At 39.1% G+C, this 15,329-nt stretch overlaps 1 protein-coding gene across 3 annotated transcripts in view; it reads right to left on the minus strand.

The window, feature by feature from the left end:
• Positions 1–15,329, minus strand: part of SMC3 (structural maintenance of chromosomes 3) — a 53,019-nt gene that overhangs the window by 22,285 nt on the left and 15,405 nt on the right. For all 3 annotated transcript variants that reach the window (XM_073354389.1, XM_073354390.1, XM_073354391.1), the window contains 7 exons: positions 13,500–13,578; positions 11,732–11,849; positions 7,609–7,784; positions 7,308–7,388; positions 4,857–5,021; positions 3,979–4,100; positions 3,063–3,276 (listed from right to left, as the gene is read on the minus strand). In XM_073354389.1, coding sequence (XP_073210490.1) covers positions 3,063–3,276; positions 3,979–4,100; positions 4,857–5,021; positions 7,308–7,388; positions 7,609–7,784; positions 11,732–11,849; positions 13,500–13,578 — 955 coding nt within the window. The remainder of the gene's footprint in view (positions 1–3,062; positions 3,277–3,978; positions 4,101–4,856; positions 5,022–7,307; positions 7,389–7,608; positions 7,785–11,731; positions 11,850–13,499; positions 13,579–15,329) is intronic.

A 15,329-nucleotide genomic window follows, 5' to 3' on the forward strand; every position in this document is an offset into this window, starting at 1 on the left:
CTAGATGGACCATTGGTCTGACCCAGTAGGGCCATTCTTATATTCTTATGCAGTGCCCCAGGTGGAGCATTTAGAAGGCATTGCTACCAATGCCTTCTGGAGTTGTCATATACAAAAAAGGGAAAACACCCATAGTTAGACCGCACAAAACAGTACAGAATATACTCCGCTGTATGGCTGGCCAGCTCCTGTGGCTGGTGCAAAGGAAGACAAAGTAACGATTCCTCTGGAAACCCTTCTAGGGAAGCTAAAGCCCTGTGGGACACTAACATAGTGAATAAGGAATATGACTATATTTTGCTCCTATGCCAAGTATTTAAAAGATGTGGGGGGGGGGGGGAGCAAAAATCACCTAATTTTTGAGCCTGTGTTTCAAATGCCTTGTAAAGTTTTCTAGGAAAATTATACCTTAACCTACCACATGTGAAACTTCAGGCAGATTGATTTAGTACTGAACAAAAAAGTTAGGTGTAAGTGTAAAAAGTCAGGTCTAAAAATAAATCCTTGTTTTGAAGTAGGTAGAAACTAGCTTCCCTCCACATGTGAGGGTAAAAGGTAATTTATAAGTGGTTCATATTAAATAGGCACACCCTTATAAGGCTGTAGGGCTTAAACCTGTGCAAAAACAATTACAATTCAAGAGAGACATATAAAAATGAAAATCTAACAAAGCACACAAGATTGCGGAGTGACAACTGATATTTAGCTTTAAACTGGAAACAGGAAAGCATGCAGTGCTAAAGGCCATAGGAAAGGAGAAACAAAGCAAAGAAACAGGCCTCAAGGACTAAACTTACACCAGACAGTAAACAAAAATATTCACAGAAGCTTTAAAGTCACAATGTGGAAGATAAGAATTTATTTTCATAAATAATATCCACAAAGTTATTATTATTAGGTGATAACGTATGCAGCGTGTCGTTGCCAACATTACACAAAAAAGGTTTTCCTCATGATTGCAAGCGCTTTGGAGGATAGGATTAAAATTCAAAATGATCTGGACAAACGGGAGAAACGATCTGAAGTAAACAGGATGAAATTCAATAAAGACAAATGCAAAGTACTCCACTTAGGAAGGAACAATCAATCAGCTGCACACATACAAAATAGAAAATGACCTCCTAGGAAGAAGTACTGTGGAAAGTGACGTACGGGCATAGTGGATCACAAGCTAAATATGAGTCAAGAGTGTAACACTGTTGTAAAAAAAGCAATCATCATTTTCAGATGTACCAACAGGAGTGTTGTAAGCAAGACACGAGAAGTATTCGTTCCACTCTACTCCACGCTGATTAGGCCTCAGCTGTAGTATTGTGTCCACTTCTGGGCACCACATTTCAGGAAAGATGTGGACAAACTGAAGAAAGTCCAGAGAAGAGCAACAAAAATGATTAAAGGTCTAGAAAACATGACCTCTGAGGGAAGATTGAAAAAATTGGATTTGTTTAGTCTGGAAAAGAGAAGACCGAGACGGGACATGATAATAGTTTTCAAGTACATAAAAGGTTGTTACAAGGAGGAGGGTGAAAAATTGTTCTCAACCTCTGAGAACAGACAAGAAGCAATGGGCTTAAATTGCAGCAAGGACAGTTTAGGTTGGACATTAGGAAAAACTTCCTAACTGTCAGGGTGGTTAAGCACTGGAATAAACTGCTCAGGCAGGTTATGGAATCTCCATCATTGGAGATTTAAGAGAAGGTTAGATGAACACCTATCAGGAACGGTCTAGGCAATACTTAGTCCTGCCATGAGCTCAGAGGACAGGACGAGATGACTTCTCAAGGTCCCTTCCAGTCCTATGATTCTATGATAACAGTTACTTAATGTATCCACTGCAAAGATACCCCACACGCTGTATTTAAGTTTGATCCTCCTCCACATGTCTTTCATCAGAGATTTAGTGAAGTGAATGATCAGACTCCATAATGGTGATAATTTCTTTATTTTTTTCTAGAGAACTTTTCCTTTAATACTACAGCAGCACAGAGTACCTGACAGAATTTAAGGAAACTTCTTCTGCACCAGTATTTCTCTTAGGCATTACGATTCAGTGTTCTCCAAATTCTTATCCTTCCCTAAAGCATCACAGAGAAGATTTTGAAAGCAGATGTTCTGAATAACAAAGGGCACACATTAAAACACAAGATAGTCCCTCTTCTCTTTTGTGCAGATGGGAACTGATTCCTATTGCATACAAAGTGCTTTGCCTATATTAAGACTTGTATAATTATCTAACAGGGTTCAAAGGAACACTCTCTCAAGCCAAATGCAAAATCCATGCAAGATGCAGTTGAAGGAACAGTGTTTTTGTTTTAAATAAAAAATTAAACAGAAATATTTCTAAGACTTAAGAAAAATTTTAGATCAAATTATCCATGAGTGTTGTTAACTGGCAGAAACAGTAATACACGGGCATGCTGTCTTAGAGGATGTTGCTGAATGCTGTCTAGCTAATTTTTTTCCTCCCTCCAAAATCAGGAAAAAAGAAATATATGGTGTTGAAGAAAAATATCTGAGAACAGGACTCTAAAATTAGTGTTAGCATGCAAACATTTACAATAGTGCAGGACACAATAAGACCGTCTCTTGTCCTCTAGATTTTAAATAGAAATAAAACTCATTCATTGAAACAAATCCAATTATGAACACAGAGTTTTGCCCAGTGGTGGGCAACCTCTGGCCATCAGGGTAATCCGATTGTGGGCCATGAGGCATTTTGCGGACATTGACTGTCTGCAGGCACCGCCCCCTCAACTCCCAGTGGCCACGGTACTGTGTTCCCGGCCAGTGGAAGCTGTGGAAAGCGGCACCTGCAGGCAAAGGGGCTGCAGGGACATACTGGCCGCCGCTTCCCACAGCTCCCATTGGCCAAGGAACAGAGAACTGCGGCCACTGGGAGCTGCAGGGGGTGGTGCCTAAGGACGGTCAACATCAGCAAAATGTCTCACAGCCCCCAATCAGATTACCCTGATGGGCCACATGCGGGTAATCACAGGTTGCTCACCAGTGGTTTAGCCTTTCCTCTCAAAATATCTCTGCAGTAATAACTCAGAACTCCTTACACTGTATTGCTCCAGATTCTTCTCTTTATTAGCCTCTGTATCTTCTAAATCTTTGTGTATTGCTGCAATCTGTCGTTTTTTGTCATTGATTGCCTGATCTAGAGACTTGAGTTCCTTTTTAATCCATTTATCCCTCTCTTCTTTGGAAGTAAACTGGCTTCCTCGGCCTTGTTTTGCATAAAGATCTGTTCTTTCCTGGGTAGCTTGTGCTAGTCTAGATCAGAGAGAGAGAGAAAAAATAAGTTTCTTTATAATATGTCAAACATATTTCATTTGAAGATTTTATTCAGAAGATCTTCAAGAACAAAGTGCTATCAAATTAATTTTAAACTGTTAACAGTGGTCAAAAGACACTTTGAATTATTTTTTGCAAGCTGTATAATCATCTCAGAGAAAGCTTTAAAATGAGCAAAGCAATTAAGAGGCACCAATTTACTGTTGTATTGAATTTTCATTTACTCTCCATGGGTTTTTTAAAACTTGAAAACAAGTTCCTTTTCACTTATCAAGTTTGCCTTTTTCTAATAAGTAAAAGAACCTCACTTTGTTTCTTCAAGAACAGGGCAACATGGCTCTGATGCCTCCTTGTTCACTAGTAAATCACTGATTCTTTGAACAAAGCTTTAATAAGGTTCTTGAGAAACAACAATTATCTTCAAACTCAGTGCCGCTCCAAGCAACAAGCAAATATAACACAGGGCCACATAAGCACCAAATGTGTGCGCTTTTCATTTTATTTTTTTAATTTGTTGGCAAAAGGGGTATTTCTTTGTAAATAAAAAAACATTTAGACAAATGCATTCTCTCACTTTATAACAGCTGTAATGTATGTACAATTTTCATTATATACTGCTTTGGCATTATTTTTCTTGCTCCTTTTAAAATGGTTTAATTCCTTGTACTGTGAGCCACAGACCTAGCAATTCCTCGCTCTTCTTTTTCTTTTACACTGTTGAATTTGGGTTCTGTTTCTGCTAGCTCTTTCTGCTTCTCCTCAATTTTCTCAAGAAGCTTCTGTCTCTCCTTTAAAAGTCTTTTCTAAAAGTAAACAAAGTAATATTTAATACCAGTAACTTAGTAGATCAACTTCGTATAATCATTTAATTAGTGAACTTAGTATGTCATTTCTGGAACATATTTTATTATCTGTAAAAATGCTAGATGCTTGTCTGACACTACACAGCTTTGTTACATGACAGAGGTAGGTTCAGGAGCAACCCTGAATCAGCAAGATTTGAGAAGGTGCAGCTACACTAGGAGGGTAACAAAGATCAGTACAGGCCGAACAGTTGTACTCAGTGCTGCTACACTGACTAATCTTCTTTCAGACAATTCACAACATCGTCCCTTTGGTATTTACCATATGCTTGAAAAAGATTAGGACAACAGCTACAGCTAGTTGATTTTACAGTATGGGGGCAGAAAGAAATAACTGATCTATTATCATGTTTTACAGCACTCAAAAGTACGCTACACACTTCAGGGCACAGAACTCTTGTATTGTTGTGAAGTTCTTCCAGTGTAATTAAATCTTACATCTACCCAGGGTTGTGAGTTCAATCCTTGAGGGGGCCATTTAGGGATCTGGGGCAAAAACTGAGGATTGGTCCTGCTTTGAGAAGGGGGTTGGACTAGATGACCTCCTAAGGTCCCTTCCTACCCTGATATTCTAGGATTCTATTAGTAGGTATCATAATACCTTAGTACTGATAATACACGCATAAGTTATAGCCAAAAATGTGATCCATACAAAATATTGAATTTGTACATTTTATTCTTGCAGCTGTTTCTCACCCTTTGTTCACTGTTGCCAGCTAGTTCATCTTGCAAGTCCTTAGCTTTAAGTTCTAATTTGGTCCTCTGCTTAATCTGCTCCTGTCGCTCAGCACTGAGTTGTTCCTTCTCCTCTTTCATCGCTGAAATCTTTGTTTTTAGTTCTCGAACTTGTCGTTCAATATCCTACACAGACAGAATTATGTAATTAAACACACACAAACACAGCTTGATCTAATCCATATTTCAGTACCTATTAAGGGAATTAGCACAAGACAGCTTTATTATTTAACCCTTAAGATTAAAGAGAATGTGAGAAGAAAAGAATAGTCACCACAATATGAAGTCCAAAAATCTTTAAAATTAACCTTAAAAATAAGTTGCTTCTTTAATTTGCTTTAAAATTTAGGAACACCCATAGGATAACTCAGATTCCTAGGCCAGAGGAGTCTGTTGTGATCAACTAGTCCATTGGTTCCCAAACGGCAGGGGGGGGGAAGGGGGGGAGAGAGAAGTGGGTAAAGAAATTCCAAGAGGGGCATAGGCTAGCTCCCGGCCCCTCCCCTCCTATCCACCTCCCCCGCAGCCATGCTGCCACGGAGGCAGCAGCTTGCGCCCATCCAGACTTTCCAATAAGCCTGTCCTGCTGCTCTGAGGGGCCTGTTAAGGGGGCAGGGAGAGCGGGGGTTGGATAAGGGGCAGGCGGGTCCCGGGGGGTGGGGGCAGTCAGGGGATAGGGAGTGCTTGGATGGGATGGAAGGTTCTGGGGGAGAGGTCAGGAGACGGTGGGGGGGGGGGGAGAGCTGTGGATAGGCGTGGGAGTCTGGGGGGTCCTGTCGGGGGTGGGTGTGTGGACAGGGGTCGGGGGCAGTCAGGGGACAAGGAGCAGGGAGGGTTGGATAGGGGGTGGGGTCCCGGAAAGGGGTGGTCAGGTGACAAAGAGCAAGGGGGTTGGATGATGGTAAAGGAGAAGTGCGGGGTGTGAGGGTCTCTCAAAAGTTAAAAAGGGGGCGTGATGCCAAAAAATTTGGGAACCACTGATCTAGTCTGACCTCCTGTAAAATACAAGCCATAGAACTCCCTCAAAATAATTCCTTTTGAATTAGAGTACATCTTTTTAACTATACAGCCTTGATTTATAAATGGTCCGTGATGGGGAATCCACTATCACCCATGGTAAACTGTTCCAATGACTAATGACTGTTTCAAAAATGTACATCTTATTTCCAGTCTGAATTTGCATACCTTCAACTTCCACCCATTAAATTGGTTTATCCCTTTCTCTCCTAAACTGAAGAGACCATTATTAAATATTTGTTCCCCATGTAAATACCTGTAAGATTGAACAAGTCACACCTTAATCATCTCTAGGTAGACTAAATTCTTTGAGTCTATCACTATAAGGCATGTTTCAGAGTAACAGCTGTGTTAGTCTGTATTCGCAAAAAGAAAAGGAGTACTTGTGGCACCTTAGAGACTAACCAATTTATTTGAGCATGAGCTTTCGTGAGCTACAGCTCACTTCATCGGATGCATTCCGTGGAAACTGCAGAAGACATTATATACACACAAAGACCATGAACTATAAGGCATGTTTTCTAATCCTTTAATCATTCTCATGGTTCTTCTCTGAACCCACTCCAATTTATCACTATCCCTCTTGAATTGTGTACTCCACAATTCAGTATAATATTCCAGCAGCGGCTGCAACAGCGCCAAATACAGACTTAAAATAACCTTTCTACTCCTACTCGAGAGTCCCCTGTTCATGCATCCAAGGATCACATTAGCTCTTTTGACTACAGCATCACACTGGATGCTCACATTCAGCTGATAAAAGTCCACGAACTGCAAATCTTTTCCAGGGTCCTGATTCCCAAGATAGAGGCCCTCATCCTGTAAGTATGGCCTACATTCTTTACTCCTACATGTATATATTTGCATTTAGGCATATTATTTGTCTGGGCCCAGCTTACCAAGCAATGCAGATCAGTCTGTATCACTGACCCGTCCTTCATTATTTACCACTCCCCAATCTTTGTGTTGTCTGTAAATGTTATAAGTTATGATTTTATGTTTTCTTCAAGGTCATTAATAAAAATGTTAAATAATGTAAGGCTAAATACCAATCTCTGAGGGTCCCCACTAGAAACACACCCGCTCAATGATGATCCCGCATTTACAACTACATTTTGAGACCTAGATCAACACTACTACCTTTATAAATCAAACCTGTGATCTCATTTTATATATATCAAATTGGTTTGACAGGATTCATTTTCCATTGATCGGCATTAAATAATCAAATAACTCCAAATTCTGTGTTTAAATTCACTCAGATTTGAGATATCTGACTGAAATGTTCACACACACAAAAAGTGACCCAAAAGACTTTTCAAGGCAATTAGACTATGTATAGTCAATGCAAAAATCTTGAGTTGCTCATGTTAGTACACTGCTTCTAGATTTTACCTCCATTTTATCTCTAGCATCTTGTTGTGCATCTCTCAACTGCCTTGATTTTTCTCCACTTGTCTCTCGTTTGGCAGAAAGCTGTACAGAAATAATATTGCTTAATGAATAAGTTCCATTTTTGAAATCACTCATTGATTCAGAAAGAAAATGTTAATTTGGTACATTAACGAGCACAAAAATTTCACAATTTAACTATTCTATTTACAGTAAGCAAATGTCCATACAAGACTATGTACGTTTAAATATTAAGTGTTTGTCACAAAGGAAATATGTAATGAAGGGTAACAAGATGCTTTACCTCATCAAGTTTAGCACGTGTTTCATTGAGTTCCTGGTTATAAATGGTGTATTCTAATGCTCTCCTCATTTTATCCCACTTCTGATACTGAGCTAGCTCTTCTTTCTCCTCTTCCAGGGTATGTAATCGCTCTTCAATGTACTTCAACAACTCATTGATTTTCTCTCGTTTACCCTCTTTAGAAAATGAGAAGCAAGACAAAGACAGCAACTAAATTATTATTATATTCAGAATATTTGTTTTTCTTTTTACATCATTCTCTTATCTTTGATTCATAAGTAAAGCTTTTGATTTGAAAAAACAGATGGACTGAAATGAAGATCTAGGTCTGGACACCTCTTTCCAAAAATTCCCATCTTCCAAGGCTCATGCTATTCCAACTCTACTTCCGTTTCTCAGTAGGGGATAGTTAATGGGCAACTGTTCTGAGCATAAATGTAACAGAATGAAGCCATCGCTGGACTTTGCCAAAAATATTATATGTGGGTATTTTCTGGAATCAAATTATCAAAAATTGAAAGCTCTATTTATAAAGCTACTGCACTCTAGTCTCTGCTCTACGTCTAATATAAATTCCATGCCTCACAAGTACAAGGTAACTTAAGTCAATTCAAATATGTGCTCTACAAACTCACACTCCAGAAATCTAACAAAGATAATTAAATTGCAAATGAAAGTTTAGTCAGAAGACTACACAAACCACAGCAACAGCCTTTTATGGACATCCTCTTCCATAAAGTAAAGGGGATGTAAAGGGACTCTAGGAGCCCTGGATCCAGCTGGGGGACAATTTCACCAGTGCAGAAACTGTAGAATACAGTCACAGGCTGCCTTCCAGGGACCTCCTCACAAACTCTGGCAGAAGGACCATAATGGGGTGGAGAAGTGTGTCACTGCAAGGCAAATGGGTATGTCTTCTAGGTAACAAAGACAGCAGACTCTCAAGAGTCAACAGGTTCAGTGCCTTTTACACTTCCCATTGTGAAGAGCAAACAAATAAAACCACTCATTTAAACAGATCTCTAAAAGAAGAGCAAAAGTGGGTGCTAGAATATTAATGCATGCCACAATGAAGTGCCCAAGATACAAGATTCATTCCAATGAAGCTAAAGCAGTTCACAGAATGCATAACATAGGTCTAGAAAAGGCAGCTGGTGTGCAACTTGCTGCTCGATCCATTAAACACCAGCACCAAAGGAAAAATATCTATCCACTTCTACAGAAGCTAGAATACGGATAAAATTTACTACACTAAAGAACATTTTGGAGATACAGAGGGCAATGGGTTCCAGCAAACTAGTTTACACTACCAGAAAGTGACAGCTCCTGAAAGAGGCAAGAGAGTATGCTAACTATGCAAACAAAATTTTCATGGGAAGTTGATTACATACATAACCATAATTTCCCAAACAGTTCCCTTGAGCAGTTGATGAGGACTTAGCAACATATTGACATGATTATTCAATTAAACAGAATGTTTTACAGGCTTTCCTGAATGAACATGAAGCTGCACTGAAGAGTCTTGTTTAATACACTGTTTTTGAAGCCTGGTATAAATACAACTAAATTACATAAATGAACCAACCAACTTTCAAAATCTTTAAAAAAAGAGTCAGGAATTTTCAGTAAACTAGATCAGTATTTTTGTCTGTGTTGGACTGTATGACTGCACAGACTGATGCTTTCTAAAGGCACTCTTGTCATCTACAAATTAGCAACATACATACATCAAAAGTATTGGGCAGGTACTATTTTGGATGATGTAAGGATCGTTGTGTTTAAATTGACTTTGGTGTTAAATTCTAATACAAATCGATACCATAGGTCATTTTCAATGCATGGCAATTTTTGATACGTCTGAAAAATAAATGCTAATTCTACTTATAGCAAAGTCTTTTGTAAGTAAAAAAAAAAAATTTACATTTAGTCAACATGAAGATCATGAAAAGACAAAGGCCAGACAATTTGGAGATAGAGCTGTCTGTCCATTGAGTATTCCTGAATTGTTGGGGATTGTGTTTTGGATGTAAAGGTTGAACCTCTCTAGTCCGGCACCCTCGGAACCTGATCGGTGCCGAACCAGAGAATTTGCTGAACCACAGCAGGTCAATGCAGAGTGCCAGTGGGTCTCCATAGGCACGGGAAGTGGAGGTGCGGGGGGGTGCTACAGCACCCTGAGGCTTTGCAACCAGCGTGGTCCCCCGCCGCCACCCAGGGTCCCAGCCACTGGCCCCCTGCCTGGGGGCTCTACTGCCAGCCCCTGGTCCTCGTCCTCCCTCCCGGAGCCTGAACACTGCAAATCAGCTGTTTGCAGCGCTGCAGAAGTGCTGGGAGGGAGGAGGAGGTGGTGGTGGTGGTGGTGGTAAGTGCAGGGTCACCAGCGCGCAAGAGGCATGGAGGGAAGGGGGAGCTTGGCACCGTTGGATGCTCCACACCTACTAATTTTTCCCCATGGGTGCTCCAGGCCCAGAGCACCCATGGAGTCGGCGCCTATGCTGGAGCATAGATGTTGCCAGACCAGGGAGTGACGGATTACAGAGGTTCAACCTGTATAAGAAAATGGGTAAGATAGGGAGATGAGAGGGAGAATGAGATAAAGATATCAGAACGTGAATTGAAAGTGTAACTGTTGCCTTAAAACCAGGGGCCATGTACTCCCTTGCATAATGAGACCAAATTCCATGACAACCACAGCTAAATCCAGCTGCAACATTGATCTATTCTCTCACCACTCCCCACCACAAATGCACACAACTATGGCTCTTAGCTGAAGTCATCCATTGCTGTAAAAGCAGTCAATCATTTCCGAGGATTTTTTTTTTGCACAATGCTCATCAGGCAACCTAGCTCCAGTTCCCAGGCCTTGAATACTCTGATATGGTCCAGGCAGCCAAAAACTCAGAATCCCCCCGCTGCATGTATACCAGTGAAGGGGTCAGCTAGAAGCCATTTTCATAGATTTGGCTCCTGGGCCTCAGCTGCTGCTGTTGTGCTTTTCAGACAGTCCAACATGCCAGCCTGCACTTCTAGCTCCCCCACTCCTTAAGTGCAAATTAGGCTCCAATTCTGGCTCCATGGAACAGTGCAGGGAGAACATACAGTAATCCAATTACCTCCCACTCATGGGGAAAGCTAGAGAATAAGTGACAGCTGCAGCCAGGACCAGCTAGGACAGGGATTCTCAAACTGGGGGTCGGGACCCCTCAGGGGGTCACGAGGTAATTACGTGGGGGGGGTTCCGAGCTGTCAACCTCCACCCCAAATCCCGCTTTGCCTTCAGCATTTATAATGGTGTTAAATATATGAAAAAGTGTTTTTAAATTTATAAGGGGCGGGGGGTCGCACTCAGAGGCTTGCTACGTTAAAGCAGTCACCAGTAAAAAAAGTTTGAGAGCCACTGAGCTATGGAAAGAAGAACCAAACACTGGAAGTCTGTTTATAGCAAGAGTGAATTCCATTGTAAAAAAAATTTTTTTTTATTTCTGTGGCATCTTGGGAAAAAGTGTCAAATTCTGCATTTGTGGAGTCCATAGGTGCCTGACTGAAATGAACGGGGAAGTTCACAAAATTTAGAGGTATTGTTTCAGGATTCCTCAGGAAGACATCAATGCCAGTTTGCATGTACAAGTTATGTCCACAAATAAGGGCTAGAAATGTAACTTTTAGGAAGTGAAAATTGACTCTGGAACACAACCCGGTAGCAAATTTCATAGCTGAATATATGATACTCTAGCCCTAACTCTGAATTTTCTGGCTTTTTTAAGTTTGTAAGCATCATAACCCAAGCTTTTTTTAAACGTTGTTTATTTTAGCAGTGCCAGTGGATAAATATTTCCCCTCCCACTGTTTTGGTGCAGCATTCTGTGTACTGGTTAACTGCCACCTGCAACCTAGCAGTAGGTTACATGTGCAGATGTTCTATAGAGTTTGTAAAGCCCTTTGGAATCTTTGGAGTGAAAGAAAAAAATTAAAATATTAAATTTATCAAACATTTACAAATAAAACTAAAGAATTAATTTTAACAAGCAAGTTATAAACCCTGAAATTAGTGGAACGATGCTAGCATGAACTAGGACATTCCTTATATAAAAGAAACACAGGGGATAAAGATAACTATTTTTACCCGTTTCTTTCATTAAGGAAATACTTTCTTCTTTACGCTCATCATACACTCTAGTACCAGCTACTTCTCTTAACAACTTCAGTCTCTGAGAGTCAGGAGCTGTTGCCATCTGGTTGATCTAAGAATTCAAGAAAACAAAGTTACAAGATTACATTTTGAACATCATGTTCCTTATATAGTAATAATGATCAACATCCCATAAGAGATCTAATATGGCGCATGTCTCTTATAATTGTTTAATTACAGCAGAACTTCATTAATTCTCATTTAGTTTACCAACAGACCTGATAACTCTTTTCAGTCAGGTATCATATGCTTAAAATCAAGCTAGTATGAAACATTCAGCTGAAAACCCACCCTGCCCAATTTCTGATATATACTTGCTTAAGGATACAATTCTTCAGGACTGGGTTTTTTCAGGAAGATTAAAAATTCTCATTTACCCTACTTTCCCCCTTTTGACACATGAATTACTTTTTAAGAGACAGGAAGTTGTATACTTTTATGAATCTGCTTGTAATTCATTTTTATTAATTTTCAAATGCTAGCAGCATCAGTCAGTATTTCTTGGACTTCAAAGGGAGAAAATACATCAGCTTAACGGATTTTCATAGAAACTTAACTATGCGCATTAATATTCTGCTGCAGCAAGACTACCTCTTACTTTCCCTATCTCCATAAGGCCATGTACTTCAACACATCATGTCAAAAATAAAAAAACACAACCACCAGCTCACACTGCTGTCGTCCTTCACACCACCAGCACCTGGCGCTCTAACATTACTGAAATGGTGTATGGGCTTTAAATAATTAATACCATGCCAGGTTCACTATTCTTCTCTAGAACTTTACCATTCTTCATAAGAATTTTAGTTGTTCCATCTTTATGGTATGCTTGTAGATAAAGGTTTTCAATTTATGCAGAGCATGAAGACTAGTCTATCTACTTCGACTTTTAACCGGTGATAGGATCCACGTTGGCTGACTCCTGCACTAGCACAGAGTTACTTTCTAACTCAAGTTTTTTATTTGTTCCTCAATTTGGCAAATTCAGTGCATAGCAAAAACATATCCTGTGTTGCTAAATGGGAATTATTAATATTGCTCTTATTTTTTCAGTTTTTCTGGTCAGTCAAGTACTTGCAGATAAAATGAGTTTTTCAGTAATTGGTCAAGAGAACTATGTTTAGGATTGCGAAGTCAAATTCATGAATATAGACAATTGGCAGATTCAGCCGTTAGACATGATATTAAACGGGTCTTGCCCCACAGTGAAAGTCAAACAAGTTCAATACTGACAATTCTGTAAAACGTTCTGAACTGGAAAATATAACATAGAAATACAAACAAAAAATGGTTCTAATTATTTTCAGGGTTCTTCTTGGAAGTCAAGGATTTCGAAAGCTACACTGATACGCCTGTTATGATTCAGTTTTCTCTGTACTTAAATAAAGCTGGTAGATTACAGCAACATTATATGTGGGAACACTTATAAAATAGGGGCTTCTAATCAGAATGATGGAGGAACACAATTACTTTTCTTTATAATTACAACTACTTTATTTCTATATAAAGGAGCCGTACCTTGAGGAATCATTTTCAAAATAAGAATGCACAGGAAGAATTAGTCATTTCTACATTGTTTAAAAGTAAAAAGAAAGCCTGATTATTCATTTGCAATAATTAAGTTAAATTATAGTCCTCCAAAAAGTCTGAACTTTCTTTATAAATGAGTGATTTAATTTTGCTTTGTGATAACCAATCTTACCTTTCCTTGTTTGACAATATAGTAGGGATTACTGCGAGAAAACCCAGCACTTTCAAGAAGGTTCATCACATCATTTTTCCTGTAAATAATTTCTCAAATAGTAAGTATATTTTTAAAAAACTACATATGACAAACATGACCACTCAACAAATTCAGCAAAACAGTACTAAACCTACATATATGAAAATTGCACGTGGTGCACTCTCCCCATTACGGTATCTCTTCAAATAAGTTTCTGTATATGATCATGTCTAATCATGTACTAAAACCTAAACTGATAAACAATCAATGAGAAAATAAAAGCAGAAAGAAACTAAGCAAGACATATGGGGCTGGGAAGAGATTACAACCAAGAAAGGTACCCCACACCACCAACAGACTAGTACAGGTAACTGAGAAACTGATGCCACAAATAATTTGGAATTTAGCATAAGATTTTGCTTCTTTTCTTCTCATTTTCAGTTATTAAAAGCAAGTTGCTGAGGATTATATAATTAATGCAACAACATTAACACTATCCAATAATTAGTTAGGTCAGCTGATGACTCCTAAAACACCGAAAGGAAGTGATAAAGTAGTATGACCATTTGGACGAGTGGAGACATCAGCAAGTATTAGCCATACTGAGAAGAGCTGAGTTGTCAGAAAAATTGTAAAGCCATAGTTTAGTTTAACATAGGTATTTTAAAATAAAGTGTCATATGTCAAGATAGCTCATATTAGAATTTTACAATTAGTTTCGTTCAATTTTGGTGAAGAGGAATCTACCAGTTTTACCGGGCAATTTAAACATGAAGAGGTACTAAGAATAAAAATATACTTATCTCTGGCTCTGTTGGCCAACTTTGTCTTCGTGCCTGAACAATAAAACTTAAACAAGAGAAACAAGATACTATATTTTCTTTTCTGTGAGCCAAATTTTAAAAAGGATTTGTATTGCTAATGCATTACTGTGGTTTAACTCACTAATCTTTCGACTCTGAAGGCTAAGATTCAAATTTTGGTAAAGTCAAGTCTTTTCTAGACTGTACTTATTCACATAATCCCTTGCCCCATTAATGTAGCAAGATTCGAAGTGTCCAGTCATGAGAAAGAGATGCCTGGAATAGTTGGTGAGAACTGAGGACTACTGGTAAAGCAAGTTTAGAAAGAATACACAGTGCCCATGCTATGACTGCCTCAAGCTAGTAATATTAATCCTCATTTTCATGAGCATTCAAATTCATCTTTAAGTGTAAAAAAAGTTTCAGAGAAACTTTTCAAGTTTACAGGTGATAAGAATGGCCCTTAAACTTGACAGCCTTCAATCTCTAACACCAATGCGGGGGAAGCTGAATTCAGATAAATGAAAAAACTCAAGTGATTTATCATCTAACCTTCCATGAGTAAATAAAGTTTCATGAAAAAAAAAAATGTGCATATACACATATGCACTCCCATAAAATCTCTCTACTGGATTCAATAGGAGGAGGGGGAGGAGTATTGCTGTTTGCATGCAAGTTGGAGTGTGTTTTGAAATACTTTTATCACTGTATAAAGGTTTGTTTTTTCAATAACTATTTTCTTCATACACAGATCATGTACAGGAGTTTGAGAGCACAATTGGAAACACCAGACAAGGTGCTCCACATCGCCACCAATCATACCAAATATGCCTCTCTCTCGGCAGCTGTACATTCCTGGTGACAAAGGAGGATAAGAGAAGGCTTCAAGTGCATAAGTGGTTGGGATCAGAGGACTGGGAATGAAATTCTGTGCTATTTACAACAACCTGTACAATTCCACTAACTTCACAAGATAGTTGTGTGGAACAGAAGTAAGTGCAGTTTG

Source organism: Lepidochelys kempii, chromosome 7, assembly GCF_965140265.1.
Source record: "Lepidochelys kempii isolate rLepKem1 chromosome 7, rLepKem1.hap2, whole genome shotgun sequence".
NCBI lineage: Eukaryota > Metazoa > Chordata > Testudines > Cheloniidae > Lepidochelys > Lepidochelys kempii.